The sequence below is a fragment of the Ipomoea nil genome, unplaced genomic scaffold, assembly GCF_001879475.1.
Source record: "Ipomoea nil cultivar Tokyo-kokei standard unplaced genomic scaffold, Asagao_1.1 scaffold0302, whole genome shotgun sequence".
Classification (NCBI taxonomy): domain Eukaryota; kingdom Viridiplantae; phylum Streptophyta; class Magnoliopsida; order Solanales; family Convolvulaceae; genus Ipomoea; species Ipomoea nil.
The window spans coordinates 1,205,350-1,228,484 of record NW_017616730.1 but is presented as its reverse complement, the minus strand read 5'-3'; the positions used below and the strand labels follow the sequence as shown (position 1 = coordinate 1,228,484).

The following is a 23,135-nucleotide window of genomic DNA, read 5'->3' as shown; positions in this document are numbered from 1 at the left end:
AAAATGCTATTTTGTTTGATAGGAGAGATTCTTCATTGACTCACCCCCAATAGGAGAGGCTGCAGCTGATGTTGGATCAACTAGATTGACCACAGACACAGCTCCAGATACTCGAGGAAGTTCTGTGCCTGTTCCCTCAAAAGCAAATATGAGCTTCTTGCCAGAAAGCTGTAGCGAGAGATTACCTAATTGTTCAAAATCCCAAACAAAACCACTACACTCAGCATTGAAACTCCCTTGCTTGCCAGCATTTTCAGGCTTTTGTGCATGGGAAGTCAAATGCAAGTCAGCATCCAAAGAATCAAGAATGGCCATACTGCCCCCACCACAGGCTTGATCAGGAACAAATTGCAACAGATTAGTGTCCTGGAAGAGGCCCCTATATCCTCTTCCAAGAATGTACATAAAACAGATAGAACCAGGTGAAAGAACCTCTTCGAAAAGATAACAAGATCTAAGCTTCCATGACAAGTCACTAACTCTAGCACAAGTAACTGGTGTTCCAATAACTACCTGCAGAGCCTTTCCAGCTGGAGATGGAGAATACCCCAGTCTCCCTGTGTGTCTCAGTTTCCCATTAAGATATACATAAGCAACACTAGATTGGAAGAATCCCGCCAAGGCATTTGGTTTACTATGCACAACAGCCAGGTGATGCCACCTACCTTCCTCCATTTCCAACCCAGAAAATGACAAGGAAAAAGAGCTACTGGTAGCAAGAGTAAGGATCCCATCCTCCTGAAGATGAAGTTCTGCATAGAAAGCAGTTGAACTGTCTGCAGCTCCAACAGAAAACAACTGCAAAACATGTGGCTCATGATGTTGACCATCAGCTAGGGTCTGTGTTTTAGAATATCCAACAGTTGAAGCTTCTGCTTCCATTGCCAGTGATTTGAAAAATTTCCGAAATTGAAACCAACAGACAAAAGAATAACCAGCAGCAGGGGGCCAAGACCTTTCCCCAAGCGGCACATGAATTGAAGCATGCCCTGTTTTGCTCATGTCAATCTCAATAAATGGTGCTAAAGCAACATCTTCTGAAGCCATATCCTCCTTGAGTATCAATTTTTCCATCATATCTACAAGAAAATGACCAGATGTAGCAAGTCTCGTTTGCAGAATGTATCTAACAATGACTCGAAGTTCAGACGCTGATAACCTGTAACCGAAAGTTATAGAGCTCATCTCACTAGAGGTACTAGATGATTGTTGACATTGGAGAGAAGTCCTTGACTAGATAAAATGTAATTACCTATATGCCCCAAGGACCTCAATGATTTTCAAAGCATGCAATAGTAGTGGTGATGAGCCTGATAGGAACGGGTATATCGTCTCAAGTAGGAGTTCCACACAACCTACCAGTATCATAGACATCAATTGCTAAGGTCATGATTAAAAACAGGTATTAAAAGATAACCAAAATCATCAGAATCTCACCTACAGATGTGAGGTTTTCCTTGTTGAAGGAGCTAGCACAAGCAAGTTTGTCAATGAAGCTTAATACCTCTAATTGCAATTTTGGAGTAAAGAGCAACAGTGCACGTAATAGCACTTTAACAGCACCAGCATTAAAAATCCATTCCTTGTCAGGAACGAGAGAACCAGAATGCGTAACAAGAAGAAAACATGTAGACTCATTTTGATTAACACGCGGCAGTGTTGCACCTTCTGACATCATGAATGGTGGAATCACTATCTCAAGAGCAAGTTCCAATAACAGATGTACAACTTGCCGTTCAAAATCAACACAAATTATTCCAGTCTCCGAGAGGAGATCATAAAATGTAAGGGAAGATATGATTGTTTGCAATTTTGTCCTGTTAGCAGCATTATTACAAACTGCACTTGTCATCACACGTAACAGATAAGTAAACACCTTAACATAAATGGCTAAATAAAACTCATTTATAAGTTCGCCACTTTGAAAAGATTGGAGTGTGGTAAATAGAAGAGAAAACCCAGTTGCTTCACCAAAGATCCTCTGAGCTGAACTACTGACTCCTAGGATGCGCCACAAAGCTCCAAATATATCACATTTTGCATCATCTTGAATTCTATATTGAGATCCCAAAGCACTTGTAACCATTCCACTTTTTAAAATGTCAACCACTGCTCCCAACTCTTCGGGATGAGACTGAAAAAGTATAAATCCATCAGCATTTTTACAGCATACAGTAGAAGTTTTCTAATATCTACAGTTGCCATGACAGAAAACTGATGCAATTGCCAACATGGATTTAATCTATTTATTGAAGGCAAGAATGCACTCTTAGTGTTATGAGAGTCAGGCTATACAAGCAAGGACTATAAAAAAAGAGGAAGATGCTGTTGTCAGAAGGCAGCAATGCCTATGAATAAAAACTGATACTATGTGAATTTCTTAAAGACCCTTAGAACCTCCATGTTACAGGTATAAGTATTAAGTTTATCAGTTATGATAACTAAAATATTAAGTCACCTGTCTCAAATACTTGAGTTTTAAGTTTAGGTGGAACATCTAATTTAATATGGCATAAGATCAAGTCAGTGTGTAATCCCCACCCACCCACACAAAGAGAGAGAATAGGTCAGTCTTGGATTTTAGTCCCACTTGCCACCCATCATCAAAATATCCATATATCCAAGCCACACATGACGGGGCACATTAACAATGACAAATAAAATATCAAATGCATCACTTCTCTAATAGCTTGAGCTCTTGAATGAGATATAGCACATAACTCAATATCTTTCATGTTACGAAAGTAAAGAGAAGATTTCTGAATATGTTGTTCACTGAAAAGAGAATACACAACCCTATAAATACATGTTAGAAGACTTCTGATAAAGAAACAAGTTTCCATATAACCTACTCAAATCCCTATAAATCTCCAGGCTGCCTAATATATATACTTTCCATAATACTTGTACATTCCATAACACTCCCCCTCAAGTTGGAGCATAGATATTAATCATGTCCAACTTGTTACACAAATAATTAACTCAAATCCCACTCAGGACACTCCCGTTAAACGAAAGCTTTGGATGCCACCAAAGTGGACCGAACAAGCGGGTGCTTGGACGCCACCAATACCATGAGCAAACACCGGGTGAACTTAAAGTGGACCAAACAAGCTTGGGATTGGACCCTCCCCTTGAACCGGAAGCTTGGATGCCACCAATACCACGGGCAAACATCGGGTGAACTCAAAGTGGACCAAACAAGCTTGGGATTGGACCCTACCCCTGAACCCAAAGCTTGGATGCCACCAATACCACGGGCAAACACCGGGTGAACACAAAGTGGACCGAACAAGCTTGGGGTTGGACACTCCCCCTGAAACGGAAGCTTGGACACCACCAATAACATGAGCAAACACCGGATGAACACAAAGTGGACCGGACAAGCTATGACTCACAAGGTAAAGAAGATAGACTTTGAAGTTGAGGACCAAATTTCTTTAACAATGGAAAGGAAGCATGCCCCGAACGATAATGCGTGTTGAATATTAGGAAACCTTTGTCTCATTCCTAGTAAGAGTGGTCTTAGTTTCCTATTCTTATTAATAGTTTCTTATTCCTATTAGGGTTGGTTTAGTCCTCGTGTTCCTATAAATATAGGATCCTTACATAGTTTAACATACATAGAAATATAGAGTACACAAAGAGACAATCTATTGTAATCTTTCATTATAATAATATAATATATTCTTTCTATTCTCTTCTTCTTTGGTTTTCTCACATATTTTGCTTCCGCCTAACTGGCGAGTGGTTGTTATTCTCCACTCGCCAGGCCTTTCAATCCCTCAATTTCAACATGGTATCTGAGCCTTTACGATAAATTTTTTTTTTTCGCTTTGTTGTCGTCACCGTTCACCTGGGGAGGAGCACTAGTGTCTTCTGGGTCGCCTGAGTCCATTTGCCTCGGTTCTGGACTTAGTTTGGACCATTATGTCTTCCGTGACTTCTACTCTAAGATCAATTTGTCCCGTACACATACAGGCTTGAATTATGTATGCATGTGTTCTTTGAGATTCGTTTTGTTCAGTCCACTTTGTGTTCACCCGGTGTTTGCCTGTGGTATTGGTGGCGTCCAAACTTCCGATTCAGGAGGAGGGTCCAATCCCAAGCTTGGGACCACAGTGGACCGAACAAGCTTGGGATTGGACCTTTTTTTGTACTTTTTAACTTTTTTCTTTCTTTAGCACAAAGTATGTGATTTTCATTATACTCCCAAGCTATAACTTGAATGTTCTCTTACTCCTTTTATTTATTTATTTATTTTTCCTTAAGTCATTATCTCATTATGCCATGCTCAAGCGGGTCTTACATATCCTTATCACATAATGTTGGCACACTTACCTACAAATACTAATGAGACTACCTCACTTCTGGGTGCTGATTCGATTAAATCCATGTAAACAATGTAACCACAACTATGTACTAAAAGGAGTGAACTAAAGGAGAGTAAAAGACAACTAAAATCTTAGTAATTCTAGTTGAAAGCATTGACCCAACATAAATCTATTAATAGTTCAAAGTCTAGGGAAGAAAAAACAAACCTGTGCAACGTCTTCAATTATTAAGCATGACATCACTCGAAGGACACCAGGACGATGAATATTAGATGCCAAGAAAGGAAGTACAGTGATCACCCCATTAGCTGAGCGAAATGATGCTTGATTTGTTTCTGCTTTCTTCAATAAAGAGGCCATGCAGTCCCAAGCAATTGCTGTTATGCTTTCTACTTCAAAGAGAAGGAGTTTTCGAGAACCAGATTCCATCAATCTGGGTGAAGAAATGATTGAATCCTTATTGTCCATGTGTTTATTGTAACTACATTCAGCATTGTGATGCTCTACACCAGAAAGAAACTTATGCTGCTTCAAATCATCTAAAAGAACCTCTAGTACACCAACTTCTCTCAGTACTTTCTTGTACTGTTGATCAAAAGATAAAAGTTTTATGAAGAATGATAAGATAGTCTGCTTCAATTCAGAAGTGATTGCCTGCTGCAATAAACAACAAAGTGCAAGCAACTCCTGTTCAGGTATGCAATTCACCACGGTCACAGCATATTCAAGAATTTTCAAAATTATCTCTTGCAAAGATGGGGGTAAATCATCCATATTAAGGATAAAGAGGGGTACTGTTCGCAACTCCTGACACAATTTGTAATTTTCAACATGACTTGAAAAAATTTTAAACATCCTGTTGAGGACTTCAACCTGCAGCTCCCTACTATCAGCTTTCATGAAAATGTCTTGCAACATTTGGACAGCTTCTAGATCTTTAATTTGGCCATTATCCTTCTCACAAAATTCAACACTAATTTGGTCACATGATGAGGTACGACTTCTGTTATGCCCAGTAGGATTGGCATGAGAACTTTTGGAAGTTTTCAAAGCTGGACCAGTTTGAGCAAGACTAATAAGAACATCAAGCAACCGAGACAGCGTAGGACAGACATTCTGCGGAGAAGCCTCTGCAGCAAGCTCTTGATCCGTAAGAGACTTTGAATAGTAACTTTGGCCACTTTGATCCTTAGAAAGTGCTAAAGCAAACTGAACAAGGAATTGATAACCGTGAGCATTATGGATATCCTCTTTGAGCCTGATACCACCAGCCCCTAAAAGTCAAAACTATCTTGAATCAGCACCACCCCAAGCCAAAAGGATAATTTTGTAGCATTGTAAGGACTTGAAAACGATCTTGCTCAATTTATATTTGTAAAAAATGTGCAGTACTCAATTTATGTTATGATAGTATACAGCATTATAGCAACTTGAAAGCCATTCAGAAACAAAGTATACTCTCCAAATCTAGTTTTGATCCAAGTGAAATGCAAGAAATCAAACCATTTACCTGGCCTGTATGACAATTCAACACATTCAAGAAGCAAGTCTACTATGCCCATTGTGTAGGCAGAATCTCCACAATCAGGAGTAAAATCCTTCACAGCCAGTAGAAGTACTTTTATCTGGGACATAGAAAAGGCTAATTATCAATACAGCAAACTTTGAAGATTATTCATCAAGTGCAAGATAAATCTCAAAGAGCATGAACATAAAGAAGAACGTATTATGATTTTTGCTGGAATTTAAAATGTCAAATTATACAGGTGTAAGCATTGAGAAGAACAATAATGTTGAAGGGTAAGGGCTATATAATGAGTCATGTGACAGGATTCAAATAGCAACATAGCACTCTCAAGGGAAATGAGGAAAGCTGACGAGACTATAACAGAGGAAAAATGATAAACTAAAGATAAACCTAGTAAACAGAAAATTAAATGTCAGTTTGAAACACCAAAAAAGATGTCCATGCAACTTCTTATTTTATTTTGATAAGTAGAATGATGTCAATGCAACTTTCCACTAGAATGCAATCAAAATAATGAAGCCTTAAAATTTCTTCCTAGCTAGCAACAAGAGTATTTCAGGCAGATTTCAGATGTTTTCCAAACACTATTAAAAGGACAGAAATTCTAAAGTCAACTAGCAATAAGGTTGTAACTTAACAAGATGTTGATTTCCCTCCAGAAAAGCTAAATGGGAAGGTTGCTTCTTGATTGGAGTTAATAATTAATGATAAGAATCACAGTGTGTCGCAGGGCATACCAGAAGATGCTTGTGTATGTACTTGGCAGTGCTGCCATTGTCATTAGCCAAAAGAAGACCGAGTACCTGGATCAAGTATCCAATATAAGAACAACACATTAAAGGTGAAGTTCCATTCATCAAAGTTAATATACAAAGCCTACTCATACTAATTGACAATATGTACACAGCTTTGGAAGTGAAAAACAATCAGCTAATACCTGCATAGCATGTCTGTGAAGCTGAAGAGTGTGCAATGACACAAGACCTTCCTTATATCGAGAAAAGGCAATAAAAGATCCATCGGCAACCATTTGGAATAGTAGCTGAAGAGAGTTGTCCTCTATCAAACTTTGAGCAGCAGAAGGGTGGCTACACAATGCCTTCATAATATGCACAATACTTTCTTCTACCTGCACAGGTGCAAAAATGAACAGAGAAGTTATTTACAAGTCACCTTCAAAAACCCTTTTTGCCATTTTGGTAATGCTAATATCAAAACTCTATATTAGTATTACAATAAAGCAAACTCAAAACCTTCTAGTTGAAATTATTTTCAGCTCAGAAGACACTAAAGACGGAAATAGTTTCATTATGTTGCAATGCAATAGAACTAACCCCCCACCACCACCACCATTGAAAAAAAAAATACTACATATTTTCCTAAACCATAATTGTGATTGAACTTAGCTTGGTGAAGAAGAAATAGTTTCTCTTCAAAAATCAGACATAAAAACAAAAGACAATTTACAGAAAGCTGCAGATCCCTTTCATCCTCATTTCTATAAGGCCAAAATAACCCTTTCTTAGCTTTCATACAAAAGGCAGACTGCAGTTCAGAAAATATTTATTAAAAAAGTAATTAAAATTTAAAAATAAAAAAAGAACTGGCACTTTACATCCCCTTATTCTACCAATAGGGACCTGTTGGGCAGGTTCATATTTCCCCAATCAGACCAATGCTATGGTCTGTCAAGACTCATTTAAAGTTCTTGCCAACAAGATGAATCTCCACAGAAACATAGAAAGAAATCAAATAAACAATGATAAGGTAGTAAGCATAATGCAAATAGAAATAGTAAACAACTATCAAATTCGTACTCAATAACATACACTCAAAAAGCTAGAAATACAAAATCAGTTAATAAAGTAACAAGTAAACAGAACAGGCATGTAGAGAAACTACCTCAAGCCAACACACTGATTCAGTGTCACCACGAAGATTTCTCTCTGCCATTACTGGTTCCTTATTACTGCCAACATTTTGCCTCAAATGACCCTCATTGGGACCAAAAAGAGAATTGAGAATATGAATGAGACAGCACAGGATTCCAGAATCAAGTAGAGACTGCTTATCAGTGGGCTGTAGGAAATGTATACCAATTACAATTCAGAAAGGGAATGCCCAACATTTGCCAGCTTATACGTCTACTCCCTAATATTACAGTATTCAGTGCCTAGCAAAATCTAGACAGGCTGAATTACAACTTTGATGCAAACACAAAGAGTCTTTTGAAACAAAATTCAAATAATAAATATTGATTATCAAAGCAGTGAAAATAAAAGTCAACTGTTTCTTATTGGTAGATATAGAAAAAAGATGAGAGTATATACCCCAGAAACAAGGACCTCCACTGCATATAATAAATTTGCACCAGGGTTAATACCATCCTGTGAATATAATGATTGAATATTGTCACAATTAGACCAGCATAACTCATACAACAAATGGGGTTAAAATGTAATATGAACTATGAAGTACAGACAAAAGGATTCACGTATAAATGTTATTTAATAACCTTTGTGATTTCAGAGAAAAAGCTCAAGACTTTCTCAACTTCCAACGATCTGGTTTTGCTGCTAAGCTTCAATTTTTCAATATCTGTTATAAATGCTCTTCCCACAACAAAGGAAAATATATGTGTTTCTACTAACCTGTAAGACAGTTTGAACTTGGTTTACAATCACCATAAGATTAAATGGAAGTTTAGCCCCCCCCAAAAAAACAGTAAAATTCCCATTCACAGTTAGAAGTAATGAAACATTAACTCAAAATTACATTGCACAAAAGAAAGGGAAGTATCCAAGAAATACATAATTTCTTTACAATTTCTTAAGAAGAAAATAAATAAAGTTCACAGTTATAAAGCAGATGATTAAACAAATTATTAACTCAGAATTGACCTGTACAAAACAAAATATAAGGATCCATGGAAAGTCAACTAGTTTTATAATTTGTTAAGAAAATAAATATATCTCTATATGAGAAACTTTTTTTTTCTGGGGTACTTATATCTCACAGATGATATTATTAAACAAAATATCAAGTGCAAAGTAAACTGTATGTACAAAAGGTAAGGATATAAGCAAAGTAAAAATAAATAAATAAATAAATAAATTTAAAAAAAAAAAAAAAAAAAAACCTTTACTATGGAGTACTTGATAACAGAATAAATAAATAATTATATCTAAGAATGTAAATGTAAATGAAATTGAAAACACAAATTCTTAAACTGCAACTTTATCCAGTCATCATTTCAACTCACGAGAATATTCTAGTACTCTAAAATTTAAATGGCATAAAAAGAATGACACACTACAGGGAAATAAGCTAAGAGGAGGCAAAAATTACTCCCTTACTTGGTAATTAATTGAGCTACATTTGCCTGCTTCTTCACTAATTTACAGAAAGCATCAACAGCCATAATCAAGGCTTTTTCCTTTTCCTGCCCAAAGAAAGAACACTATGATGTTGTCCAGTGTATGAATTGATAAAATTAAACTTTTCTTTATGCAAACTAAGAAAAACCTTTTCCGAACTTGAAGAGTGGAACTCTTCCCAATATATCCTGAAGTCCAATTCCAGTTCCCGTTTGCCTCTGTTTTCAAGGTCAGAGGTGAAACAAAGAGAAATATAAATCTAAAATATTTAAGTAAGTGATGACAATTTCACAATTTAATTTTCTTCCTTTCATAGATTCACTTGCAGATTATTATAATGCAAACTCGTAACTCAGAGCATCAGGCAAGGTGATCCAAGGAAATATTTTCAAATATCATATTGGTTCAAGGGAAATCTTTAGCATTTACATAAAAACACTTGATTTCCTGATGAAGTTGTGAAGTAAAAAATGATCAATCTAAATTGATAACTGGCACAACCATATATATTTTTCCTTTACTCCTATAGGCCTTTATCTGCAGAGCACAGCTGCCACTGCATTACCACATAAGTATAAATTTTTTATTAATTAGCTATCATATAGTCAGTAATTTCTCAGTTCTTTTTCAACTTACTCCTACATTTTGTCCAAGGCAAGGTTGTTCAAACTTGGTGAAGAAGGGGGTCATAGAAAGAGAAAACGAGAATAATGGAAAAAGTTTTTCTAGCAAGGACTTAAAAGCAGCATGAAGTGAAAAAATAAATAAATGTGACCTTTTGTAGTTGATGGTCTTTTTTACCATAATAACTAGAGCAAGGCCTATCCACAAACCTGACTAATGCTGTCTGTTTAATTGCTTCTATGGTAAATATTCATGGATTTGGAGCATAAACTTGCAGACCAGGCACAAAAAGATAGGTCTATCCTTTGAGTAGTAAAATCAAAAACTTTTCCTTAACAAATAGCAAGTGCGTGTAATCATGCAAGATTACCTCAAAACGAATGCGCTACTAATGTCACATTCATACTTACAGCTTAAAATAAAACAGAGTAATCAATATGGACGAATGCAACAAAATTTGGTAAAAGCACAGGTTGATATCATTAGTGGAAAGAATCTGCATACCTTGAAGGCGAAAATATGAAGTCCTGATTGACTGGAGAAGCATAGCTCTCCCGAAAGGACGAGGAAGGAGAAGAAGAGGATGAAACAGCAGATGAGGAATGAGAAAAGCCGACCTTTTCCTTGAAGTCTTTAAGCAATGTTGCCCATTTCATCGTTCTGCGGGGCGATTTCTGAAACATTCAAATTCAATAACGTCTCTCATCCGACAAACCGACCAATCTCCACTTGGTTCAATCCCGCGCAGATCCGAACCCCTCTATACCTATCTAGAATGATCACCTAGCTCGATAAACCCCCAATGCATAAACATACATGAGCTGAAAATTGAAAAATTATGCATCCATGATATAATTTACAAAATAAAATAAAATGTGAAGAAAATAGTAAATTAATTGAGCTGATCGATCAGAGTAACACGGAGATGAAAGCTGCAAGACCTGGATAATTTTTAATTTTGTCCAGATACGTCAATTATAATTACAACTACTCAGATTCTTTCTGTTTTCTTCTTCGTCTTATGATCTCGCTTTGAATTTGATACAATTTGCTTTTCAACAAGCGTTCGTGACAGCGAAATGATAAATGGCGACGATGAGGACGAAGGATTTTGCAGTTCTGTTTAATTTTTCTTATCGTTTTGATTTTCTTTCGTTATTTTCTTTCTTTCAGACTCCCGCCTGCTTTCGGACGGACCTCTCGCGCCTTGTTTCTCGTTCTACAGTCTGAAACTCCGATTCTTCTCTCTCCTCTTTTTACTGGATTACCCTTTATAAACCCTTCTCTTAAATCTCCTGCCACGTCGGCGTGGGATCCACGCTTTCTAATTCTCCACGTGGAACCAATATCTCAATATCTATCTATCTCAATCTCAATAAGAATAATTGCAGAACGTCGTCGTGTCGCCAAATGTTTCCAATTGTACTACTCCGCAATATTATTTTTTTCAACAAAAAAAATTATATAAATAATAATGAAACTTGTATTCACTATCTGAAAATATGTGTTATGTAAACTTCACTCTTACGTAATACTACTTAAATTATATAAGAGAGACAAATTGCACTCTAAATACCTTATGCAATAATCTCAATTGAAATAGTGTTTGCAATAATTTTAACATGTAAAAACTTATTTTGTTGTTTACTTGTTTTACCTTCAAGTTTGCATAAACGATTTTTCAATAATAATTTCAGTTGAACCACTCAAGTTTCTGATAATTTCATATGAACTTCATATGTTTTGGGATGTTTTGGAAAATGACTTATCAACCGGAGTTTAGCTTGTTTAACCGTTAATATGAGTGTTTAGTAAATTTGTTTTCGACTTAGCTTATTGACGTCAATAAATTGAAAATAAAAAATCTACTTTAAGTAACTTATTGATATAGACTTATTACATTTACGTTTTAAAAGTCTATTTTATTTTTAATAAGAGAAAATTTTAATTTTGGTTCACTGACTATTGAAGTTGTGTTAATTGCAACACTTGACTTTCAAAAATGTTAATTTAGTACCCTGACTATGCAATTTCTATCCATTTTGTTCACGCCGGCCAAATTACTGGCCAAATCTCACCAGAAAAATTTAATATGTCAAATAATGAGGGTATTTTAGTCATTTTACTCATCTTCTTTCTTCTCCGATGAGTTTCCCCCCATTTCCGGTGACGATTCCTTCTCCGATGATTATATATATATAACCAGTAGCCGTTGTTTCTATGCTTGTGTCTTTAATTTCATCACAAACTAACCATGGATTATCGTGAATAAGGAGAAGCACTGGCATTTGTCAAAACATTGAAGCAAAACTTCCCAAATTTCGAATCAATTTCAGAAGCGTTGAAGGCTTTCAGGGATGGAAACACAGAACCCGCCACTCTCGTTTCCAAGGTCTCCGATCTTCTACTCGGCCGTCGTGACTTGATCGCCGGATTCAACAACTTCTTACCGGAGAATCACAAGTTGCTGCTCCCCCGCGCCGACGTTCCCACCACGCCCCAATTATCGTTGAAGAGACGAAGGCAAGTTCTAAACGAGGTCGTCGAATTCGTGAGCAAAGTTCAGAAAATTTCCAAAGACGATGGAGTTTATGCCTCGTTTCTCCGAGGGGTTACCGACTTCGAAGCCCACAGAGACATCCTCCGAGTGGACAAACAAATCTCGGCTATGTTCAAAGACAACCCCGGAGTTGTACATCGGTTTCACCTGGTTCGCCGACAACGACAACTATCGAAACCATGATGTTCGAGTATCATCATCGTCCCCAAGAAAGCTGACATAATTGGAAAAATGTGAAGACAAAGTGTACAATAGTGACATGGTTTTCCATTTCGTGGAATCAACCAAGAAAGCGACAGAGAAATTGCTGAAAGAAACGCGAGAAAATGGCATTAATGGAGATGGTGGGACGACCAAGGTTGAAGATTACTACTCTGCTATGAACCTGAGGTGCATAAAAGATATGTATGTTGAAGAACATAAAGGAAATCAAATGATCGAAGCTCATCGTAGAATAAATTATCGCCGGAAATGGAGAGAAGATCGGAGAAGAAATAAAGGATGAGTAAAATGACTAAACTACCCTCATTATTTGACATATTAATTTTTTTTGGTGAGATTTGACCGGCAATTTGGCCGGCGTGACCAAAACTGATAGAAATTGCATAGTCAAGGTACTAAATTAACATTTTTGAAAGTCAAGTATTGCAATTAATACAACTCCAATAATCAGTGGACCAAAATTAAAATTTTCTCTTTTAATAATTGTTTGTTGTTGTTGTGCTTGTATTTATTCAATTTTTTTATTTTTAAATTTACTTTTTAAATATCGTCATAATCATATAGGGCTCGACATATGAATGTACCATTGAGAAATTGAGAGTTAAGTAAATAGCATAATAATAATAATAATATATTTATACCATTATACAACAAATTTGATTATAAAGAGAGTGGAAATACAACCAACATGTGCTATGTGTGGGATAATGGATGAAGACACAATGCATGCTTTAATAACATGTGGTTATGCAAGTTCCATTTGGGCACAATCTCACCTTCCAATCCCCATGATAACAACAAATATTTTTCATACTTGGTTTAGTGATCTATTAAATATTTTAGACACTAACCAAATTGTTCATGCAGCTGCACTTTTATATTATATTTGGAGGACCAGAAACGGAGCGGTATGGGATGCATGTCTACCGCGACCACGGAAAGTGATAGCCTTGGCCGAAGCCACCACACTTGCATGGCAATGTATCCACCCGACCCATCGCCAAGCAAACCACCAAGCTGCCGCACAGGGTCCTATTACCGCCACTGCCGCGACACGGCAGTAGCAACAACGAACCGCTGTCAACGACCTTGTGGCTGCCGAGGAGGGCGTACGGCTGGAGGCAACCGAGCTAATACGGAGATGTTATGTCGATGCCGGGTTTATGCCGGCTACAGGAAGAGCTACGGTTGGCGCGATTTTGTTGAACGAGGAAGGGGAATATGTATCGGCATTCAATGCACCCCTATCAGATTGTCTCTCCCCGCTTATGGCTGAGGCAATAGCATGTAAGGAAGCCTTGTCTTGGTTATGGAATCGTGGGGAACGCTCTGTACGCTTACTCACAGATTGTTTGACCCTACAACAGTATTTGACGAATCAAGCTGTCACGATTCGGACTTATGTTGGCTACGCTATTAGTGCTTGTAGAGCGCGCATTACCTCTTTTGATTACTGCTCAGTTAATTTTATTCCTAGATCAGAGAACTATTTAGCTCATAGTTTAGCGGCTTCTGCTTTTAATTATTCTACGATTATGTATTCGGACGATGTCCCCCCAGACTCTATTTCTGAGTACTTTTAATATATGCCATATTGGCCCCCTTTCAAATAAAAATATTTATACAATTATACACAGGGACGGAATCATAATTTTTTTTTGGGTGGGGACGAAGAAGCGAAGGTAACATGAATTAAAAAATGATCAAATACAAAATATCAAAATACGAATAAGTCTGTTCAACTACAAATACATTATATACATTATAAAATCTTCACCAAAAAAAATATACATTATAAAATACACTATAAGGTTTTTGAAGAACTCCGGGATAATACTCCTACGATGTCTCATATTTTGAAATTGATGTATAATTGTTTCGTTTGAAACTTGATTAAATATATATATATATCGTTCAACATACGACACTAAGCAATCATTTAATAAATTATCACTTGTCCGATTGCGTAAACATAAAATTTTCCAACAAACGTATAATGATCAAAGTAGAGCTCAAATATATAATTTTATGAAAATTTCCAAAGTAGAGCTCAAATATATAATTTTATGAAAATTTCCAAAGTAGAGCTCAAATATATAATTTTATGAAATTTTCCAACAAACAAATAAGTTGATAAACATAACCAAAGCACATTTTTTAGGAATAAAACACAAGGTAGTCTCTAATCTTTAATCATTAATCAAATATTCAAGAATTAGAAGTAAGACAACCAAAATAATAATATACCAGATGTGGCATTCAAAACTGAGACCATATAACAATTGCCACAAAAATGTCACACTTCTCAATTATTACTGCCACACAAAATGTCATTACTGTTGGGTGAGACTATAAACAAACCACTAGTGCATACGAACTTTGAAGCATCCGTGCAGTATCAAACATTATCAAGAGAGAACCAAAGAAAATTATCAAAGTAGAGCTCAATTGCAATAGTGCTAGAGGATAACAAAAAGGAGTTCACATAATACTCACCTTAGTTTCAGAGAGTAAACATTCAAGTTACTACAAAGTCAACATTAGTTTGCTCGTATTTTTAAAGAAGTGGAGCATTTTGAAACATTTTACAACTGCTTACAACCACATTATTTATACTAGAAACACATTGAAACATATAAAATAAAATTTCCACAACTGCTTTGCCATAAATATGTATTTTCAAGCTTTACATAAATTACCCAAATTTGATCAAAGAGAGCCATCAAACAACAACAATTCAAACATTTTTTTTTTTTTTTTTTTTTTTTTTTGGTGGGGAATAGAGGGAGGGGGGAAGCCGATATCACACTAGCTATTCATGTAGAAAGCTATTATAGCCTTATCGTAATCCATGAATTCTCTGACCATCTCCGGAGGCTCGTGGAATTCGATCCATTCACAGTTTCTTGTAGCAGCAATTCGGCTGAGCCGATCCGCCACCTCATTATGCTCCCTGAAGGTGTGGCTCACAGATGCTTCCCAATCTTTGGATAGCCATTCTTTGCAGATGTTCACAAGATTAGAGCACGATCCAATAGGACTGATTCTTCTCGTGATCCATTCCACCACCTGCGCAGAGTCGCTTAGCAGCGGGATTTTCTTGAAGCTGAACTGCCATGTCACCCGCCGGAGAAGGCAACCCAAATTTGGGTTGCCTTTTGCCTTCTCCGGTTGAGAAGGCCACCACTGTGGTGACCTTCTCAACCGGAGAAGGCAACCCAGATCTAGGTGCCTTCTCCGGCGAGTGTGGTGGCCTTCTCTGAGAGGGGTCTCCGGTCACTTTTTTGCCTAAAAATAGTCAGAATGTCGTCGGATTTGCAATGACCTGGGATAGCAGGTCATTTACTTGTATTTGAGCTTCATTGCATCAAAATACATTGTTCGGGGGTGTAATTGATTCTTAAAAAAATTAAAGGGCCAAATTGACTTTTGAGCAATAATTTGAGGGCCTGTTTGACCATTTTCCCAAATTTTAATTTCGATTTCATGTTAAAATCACGCGCTCCCTTAACGGTTTAACCTAAACCGACCCGCTAATGGTAGATGTCACCTCTGTAGAAGTAAAACGTTGAGCTCACGTCAGTTTCGTAGAGGTCAGCGAGCCATGGCAGTGGAGGAATCTCTTCGCATTCAAACATTCAACGAAGTTCCGTCTGCGGAAGAATTCGCCTCCCATATTGAACCGAAGAACGTCCCAGCTGTATCGTCTCCTACTAAGAACTTAATTTACTGCACTATCTTAAAAAATCCGAAAATGAACTCGCAACTTTATATTTGTATTTTGGGGAAAAGGTTTTCGAAGGATGCGTCAAGAATTGGAAGGCGTTCTCCAAATGGAATCCCTCAAATGGTGGCCTCGCTTACTTGCAGGTTTCTATTTTTTTTTTCTTCTAAATATTTTCGTCTATTTTATTCCGCAGCATATTGAAGCAATCACATGACCCGAAGCAATCCATGTTCTCTTTAGAAGTCGAACCATGTCTGTAGTTCTATACTGCGGCACGCATTGATGTATATTATAAACATTTCGAGACTGAAAATTTGAACTTTTAGCGAAAAAGTACTTTACCAAGAGCGAAATATGTTGCAACAGTTCATTTCATTTCACAAGTTTCGTATTATTTTTTTTCCTTTACTGTGGTGTAGGATGTACAATAAGTAATTATCCTAACGTAGATTGCCTATGGCAATGGGAAGATTTTGTGTTTTATATGATATTTTAAGTTACCTGTGCATTGAAATAAGGAACTTGTTGGCTCAACCATTGTGGAAGTAATGCTGTCCAGATCTGCACCAGTCTTTTACGGTGATATTAGAAGCCACGAAAGGGTAACTTTAATTACCTCTGAATAGATTTTAAGTTCCAGAGCGATGCCTTTCTTGGTTAGATTAGTTCAGCTGAAACTCTGTCATATATTTTCTAAGGTTCCATTGCCATTCTCAACCTTTATCGGATATTGCATGGATCTTTTACAAGATAGAGAGGATGGAGAAGATAACCCTCGTCACTCAGAGAAGAATAGGGTGGAAGTATGTGGCATTGAGCAAACTGATTGCTGTATTAGAGAGGCTCAGCAAATCTATCTAGCTCAGGTGGACTGACAAACTCATTCGTTTAATACTTATGTAGCAAATAATCTTCCCAATCTATAACAAATCATAGTTGTGAACCAGGTGCCAATTCTAAATTCTGAGAACGAGGAAGCCATACAACTGAAGTGTTTGAATGAAGACATACGTAAGGTCTGTGGGTTGCTTATCTGCATCTTCCTCCCACCCACCCACCCATTTTAGCGCTGAGCTAACATCAGTATCATCATCATCATCATCATCATCGTCTTCTTCTATTTTTTTTTTGTTATTTATTTATTTATTATTATTTTTTGAATGTCTCTCTAACCTGCACAGCCTCTGCTTTTGGGGACAAAAAGCATGGCTTCTGTCAATTTGTGGATGAATAGTGCTAAGACCAGATCAAGCACTCACTATGATCCACACAATAACCTTTTATGCATAGTTTCTGGATGTAAACAAGGTTAATTTCATCACACTCTCTGTTTGCACTTAACTGCTGCCTATGGATTGCTCTTTCATTTTTGTGCTCTTTGAACATATGCTGGATTAGCACTGGATGGCATTTTGTTTAGGATTGATCTGATTATTAGACTTGTAGATATTTAAGCTTTTAAGGAAATGGCAATTGCTTCCTTCTAGTCATTACACTGTTTCCATGCAGTCTTTGTTTATGCTATTATAAGTGAGCTTTCTCTCTTGCATGCCCCTTGATGCATTTCGTCCAAATTTTATTATGACCAGTTTCTTTGTGGCCACCTTCTGCAAGTCCCTTCTTATATCCGCTGCCATTATATGGGGAAGCGTCAAACCACAGGTACTTCACCTAAATATATTTTGAAAAGTCTGATGTAATCATTGTTTCTTTTGTCTGATGGATATTGTAGGTTTATAAATATGGTTGTTATTCTTACTTCTTTCCTTTCCAGTGCTGTTACGTTAGAAAACCCAAACCTGTCACTGTACCCAAGGGCAAAATATCTAAATGAGTATTCCCAGAAGGTCATTCTTCATGCTGGTGATGCACTTTTCATTCCTGAAGGATGGTAATATAATCTTTGTTGATATTCTGGCATTTGTTAAGATGGCAACTAGTTGGTTAATAAGAATAAGATTTTACCTTAATTAAGACTACAAAGTTGTGTGTGTGCATGTGCAATAATGCCCTATGTTTTATGGACCCCAGATTGTCATACTTTTCTGTGTGTGCATTATGCATAATGGTTGGATATCTTGTATTATAATGAGTGCTTTTCCATTGCCTTTATATTTTCCCTCTTTCAGTCTGCTGTTAAAATGATTACATTTACATGACTAGTGTTCCTCATTAACCCAGGTTTCATCAAGTGGATAGTGAAAATTTAACGATTGCTGTTAACTTTTGGTGGCGCTCAAAGATAATGTCTGATATGTTAGAGCACATGGATGCATATTACATGCGAAGAATATTGAAAAGGTAGTAAAGCTACTCTTAGATTTCTGCAGTTTTATTCTCTGGTTTCCTTCTTTTACACATCAAGAATAACATACTGATCATTTCTCCTTGATGCTTCTCTGCTTTTCCAATTAAAATATGAAGATTGACTGACAAAGAAATGGTGAGTAGTTTTACTCTTAATCCATCATTTTGAAGGATTTTATGCTAGTTAAATTGTTTTGTCTGTTTTAGTATTCCTTAATGCCCTTAAATACTGAGGATGGCTTACAAAAAGAATTTGTGTGGGGATATCAACTGTAGCGGGCTCATTTTTCATTTCATTCTCTATTTGTGACTGGGGCAGAACCAAAGACTGCATCAACCTTCTATAACTGTGGGTAAAATTGCAGCCACTACAAGTGGCCAGCCTTCTAATGCACATGGAGGTTAACATATAACACTTTAATTCCTAGCTTCAAATATTGGTTTCAAAATCATTTTCTGTTTCTAAGAAGCAGGATATTTTTCTGTATATTTGCTACACACTGATGTTGTGACTACATGCTATTTTGTTTGCTAGATCATACTGATCCTACTGTTGCCTTGAGCCATGGACATGACAGCTTAAACAGAAATAGACTAAAACAAAATATCATGTTGCAAGATTTGGAGCCCCTTGAACTCCAGTCTCTACATGAACTTGTTTCTTTAGTCCACAACAATGTCAACCAAGGACAACCTGTGGGATGCAGCTCTATTGAGGCTGCAGGAGTTGAAACCAATGATCAAATGGATAACAGAAAGGAAGTCTTTCATAACTGTCAAGAAGATCCAGTAGCGAATCTTATTTGGACTCTTAATCCACTTATGCTTAGGATTGTCTTTGTTGCCATGGCAGTGAGTTCATTATTTCTTTTCACATCTATTACTGCTAGCAGTTTTCTCATCAACTCTCAGTTATGCAGGTTTAGTATTTTAGTAGTTCCTATCTTTGAGTTCTCTCAGACAAAAAATGCTACTTATTTCTTTGTTTTTTGGGTGGTGGGGAATGGGGTGGGGGGTTGGATGGATGCAACTGTGCCTCTGTTTTATAGAGGCATTTCCTTGAACCCAACCTAAGCTAGTTGCATCCACACTAGAGCTCCTTGAATCCTCATGATGACCTCAATACTCTGTATTCTTGTGCTTCTCTAAATCTTAGACTTTTGGTGTGATTCTCCTTATAAAAGTATTATCGTTTTTCACTTTTTAAAATTTATTATTGTTGGTAAAGGTTGTTAAATACTTTTAGTGAGGTGATTCTGGTCTCTTTCCATTATACTTGTTAACACTTCAGCATCTTGAAGGCTGAAGAGAATTGTAGTTTTCTGTTTGTTTGTTTTGCTTTGTTTTTATCTTCTTCCTTTTTCTGTGAGACCACTTTGTATCTTATTGTTTTCTCTTGTATTTAGAGAGGATCTCACATCTCTGAGATACATTATTCTGCTCCACCATTCATTTGTTGTTTGCCTTTTCTCCCTTCCACAACTGTGTAAAACTAATTTAATGTCTTTTCAGCACAATTTTCCAAGAACTCTGGAGGCTTTAGTATTGCATGCATTATCTCCTCTTGGAGCAGAAATACTAACTCGTAAATTTGAAGAGATGGATCAAATTGTTGCCGAGGAAGACAGGTACCTATATCTCTAATGCAGTTCTGTCCTTTGAGAAAGAAGTCTCTATTTGTTTGTATTATCTCACATTAATTTGGTGTCTGTAGGAACCATTTCTACCAGATCTTTTATGGTGTGTTTGATGATCAATTTGCTGCAATGGATGCACTTTTAAACAGGAAAGAAGCATTTGCGTGTCAGGTACTTGTAGCTGGGTTCATTTCTCTCATATAATCATATGGAGTTTGTAGCCACATATTTTTTGACCAGTGTACACTGTACTTGTATTTCATCATTCTGAAATTACAAAATGTTATGCTTCAGATATTGAGTCATTCTATGCATTCATATGCTAGGACTTAGGACTTTCATAGTTGGATGAAACAAATTTTTTGTATTTAATCTGTAATGCCAAAAGCATTTGAATGGGGATGTCTCTTAATTACTGCATCATTGTGCAGACACCTAATTCAGAACTTTATTACACAGGTTATAACAATTGTATTTTTGTGGGTTACTATTATCAGCGTTATGATTTTTGATAAAGCTTTACATTTGATATATACACAACACAAAAATATTTGTCTATTTTTCTGTATGTATCTTTGTAGATCTTGTAGGTATTACTATGTGAGGTGACCTTAATCATTACATTAGTCTTTTGAACTCATTTACTTTTTTTTTCCAACATTCAATTATGCTTGGCTAGAATATACCCTGTGGATAAACTGCATGTGCAGCCTTATTTGTGATTCCATTTGTTTGGATGAGCTTTTACTGGAGAATAATCAGCACCTCAGTGACTGACGCAGAAGATCATTTTGTGCTTTTACTTTCATTTTCCATCTCCAATTATGTGTGGACACTACCTATGTTCATGCCTTTATGACCATGTATAACTGGAATATGCCTCTTTCTAACATTCTGTTTCTAGACTGATGAACTAGCTGTTCCTAACCAGCTTGGTTGGCGTGAGTGGCCGTGCACTCTCATCCTTAAGAGAGGTCGGGAGTTCGAACCCCCTCCCATATGGAAAAACCAATCTGGGCTCTGGCCAACACTTTGCCCCTTAATTGGGCCGGCCCGGTGTGAATGGGGATTAGTCTGAGTATGTTACGGGCTTAAAGGTACCTCCTACAGTTAGGGCCTACTCAGGACACCTCATGGCCTGACCGAAAAAACTAGCTGTTCCTTGAATACTTGATTTTTATGGTATATTAAATTCATACTTGTGATCAATTCTGCCTGGTCTACAGTTCACCAGATATTATACCCAAGCACGACAGAGAAACCATATGGAAATGGTCTGAAGTCTGACTATACATCTATACGAGATAGACTGCATGTAATGAAAAAAAATATCCAGTAACTTTTGACTCTTATTCGCTTTATTTCTTGCAACAGGCATTCAAGAATGTTCTGGATCAATATTTGGGAGTTAATTTTGATGGGCCTAAACCACAAGTGTGATGAGACATCTACTGCTGCCAATTTCTGTAAAGAAAATTCTGGTCCCTCCTTCAAATTGAGTTGGATTCATGGAAGAAGCTCTCTTTTCTCAGTTTTTTCTTAAACACGTGAGTCTGCCACGGTAACCTATTATAGGTCCACACTAATACTGGCTGTTTTGTATTTTGAGATTGTTAGGAACTATAGGGTTTATTGTACATCTGAGCTTTGCATGTGAGCTACTCTAACTATGCTCATCTCGAAATCTATCACTCAACAGTTGTATATCAATTAGATTAGAAACTCGGGTTTATCTCTCCCTGTGCTTTACTGTAAACCTATCCTTTGTCACTTTGCCACATTTATGAATTAGGCACGAGCAGAAGTTTGGTGACTCATGGAATGCTAACTGCTAATTTAAGCTTATACTATCATTTGATTTTGAAGTAAATGAGGATTATGCCCACCTGTGTCTTTACACTCGAAAAGCTTTATAATTAAGTGCGATAGAACTCCTGGGAGTGATTATTTGAATGTTTTCATTTGAACTTCCTTGCTAATCAGTCAAAGAATCTAGTCACTTCTTTGCTGTATATCTGCCAAGCTAATAAATAGTCTCTGTATTCAGAGTCAGTCTTGCTCTTTTGTCAGGCCTGGTCAGTTTTATCATTATTTGTCATGTTTCAAGGAGAGTGTTATCTCTGTTAAAATTGGTGAAAAGGGTAGTAGCCATGATAACATATAGTAGTAAATTAGTAATAAGCATAGGAGAGGAGAAGGATGAAGAACTTTAATAGGCATTAAATGAGTTTAGAACTTGAATAGCCCACACGGGTAGCTCAGTTGGCAGATTGTGGGCAAGTTTAGAATTTGAATAATTTAAGCTAAATGCCTAAACCCAACTAGATTAGGATTTTTTTTGGGGGGTATAGTCCAGGGTTTCCACCATCGGACACAGTGACTAAATCACCTCGCTGAATTGTAGGCACCTCTATTGGGTGGGACAACTGACTTGGAGATTTAATGCTGCTCCATATCCAAAGCTAAGGATCGAACCCTTGGCATTTGGTTAAGGATAGATGAGTCCCTTCTACTCAACCACACCCCAGGTTAACTAGATTGGATTAAGTTGTACTTGAGCTAAGTTGATATTTTGTTTGGAAGCGGAGACCATAGGCTATACCTTGTAAATGGTACTTAGGGTATTATGGAAAGAAGAAGCACTAACATGGGGATTTGTAGTAGAAGGGGGAAGGAAAGTAAAACACAGGTAAAAAGAAGGTGAGGTGATTATTGGATTTGGAAGGGACAAGGGAAAAGAATAAAAGGTAAGCCTGTGGGGAGATGAGATTCCCTGACGATAGATGACATCTTCAAGCTCAAATGGAGAGGGTAAAAGA

The 23,135-nt window shown here is 37.0% G+C and overlaps 2 protein-coding genes and 1 long non-coding RNA gene across 3 annotated transcripts in view; 2 read left to right on the top strand and 1 right to left on the bottom strand.

Annotated features, from left to right (window-relative positions):
- LOC109160978 (protein SPIRRIG-like) overlaps positions 1 to 11,074 on the bottom strand; it is a 19,460-nt gene extending 8,386 nt beyond the window's left edge. Inside the window, exons 1-14 of the mRNA XM_019309272.1 lie at positions 10,805 to 11,074; positions 10,368 to 10,684; positions 9,388 to 9,457; positions 9,219 to 9,304; positions 8,378 to 8,513; positions 8,193 to 8,249; positions 7,765 to 7,941; positions 6,800 to 6,991; positions 6,600 to 6,665; positions 5,845 to 5,959; positions 4,542 to 5,608; positions 1,438 to 2,134; positions 1,253 to 1,355; positions 45 to 1,159 (exon numbers count right to left, since the gene is read on the bottom strand). Of these exons, the coding sequence (XP_019164817.1) occupies positions 45 to 1,159; positions 1,253 to 1,355; positions 1,438 to 2,134; positions 4,542 to 5,608; positions 5,845 to 5,959; positions 6,600 to 6,665; positions 6,800 to 6,991; positions 7,765 to 7,941; positions 8,193 to 8,249; positions 8,378 to 8,513; positions 9,219 to 9,304; positions 9,388 to 9,457; positions 10,368 to 10,546 (4,060 nt within the window). The 5' untranslated portion in view covers positions 10,547 to 10,684; positions 10,805 to 11,074. The remainder of the gene's footprint in view (positions 1 to 44; positions 1,160 to 1,252; positions 1,356 to 1,437; positions 2,135 to 4,541; positions 5,609 to 5,844; positions 5,960 to 6,599; positions 6,666 to 6,799; positions 6,992 to 7,764; positions 7,942 to 8,192; positions 8,250 to 8,377; positions 8,514 to 9,218; positions 9,305 to 9,387; positions 9,458 to 10,367; positions 10,685 to 10,804) is intronic.
- LOC109161003 lies at positions 9,390 to 23,135 on the top strand. The gene is made up of 3 exons (XR_002050854.1): positions 9,390 to 9,475; positions 15,910 to 15,913; positions 23,125 to 23,135. It is a non-coding gene; the product is annotated as an uncharacterized LOC109161003 (long non-coding RNA).
- On the top strand, positions 16,174 to 22,161 carry LOC109160992. The gene is made up of 15 exons (XM_019309293.1): positions 16,174 to 16,345; positions 16,438 to 16,515; positions 16,891 to 16,974; positions 17,071 to 17,238; positions 17,320 to 17,388; positions 17,554 to 17,680; positions 17,962 to 18,034; positions 18,147 to 18,263; positions 18,554 to 18,673; positions 18,797 to 18,815; positions 18,999 to 19,080; positions 19,215 to 19,531; positions 20,192 to 20,307; positions 20,394 to 20,487; positions 21,691 to 22,161. Exons 1-15 carry the CDS (start codon positions 16,250 to 16,252, stop codon positions 21,754 to 21,756), a joined length of 1,626 nt encoding a protein of 541 aa, XP_019164838.1. The 5' UTR covers positions 16,174 to 16,249; the 3' UTR covers positions 21,757 to 22,161.

Excerpts from the sequence above, each read along its gene's own strand:
- LOC109160992 (XM_019309293.1), top strand. The coding sequence starts at position 16,250 with ATGGCAGTGGAGGAATCTCTTCGCATTCAAACATTCAACGAAGTTCCG. Across the intron at positions 17,389-17,553 it reads TGAATGAAGACATACGTAAG|CCTCTGCTTTTGGGGACAAA; the intron begins GTCTGTGGGTTG and ends TAACCTGCACAG. Across the intron at positions 20,488-21,690 it reads AAGAAGCATTTGCGTGTCAG|GCATTCAAGAATGTTCTGGA; the intron begins GTACTTGTAGCT and ends TTCTTGCAACAG.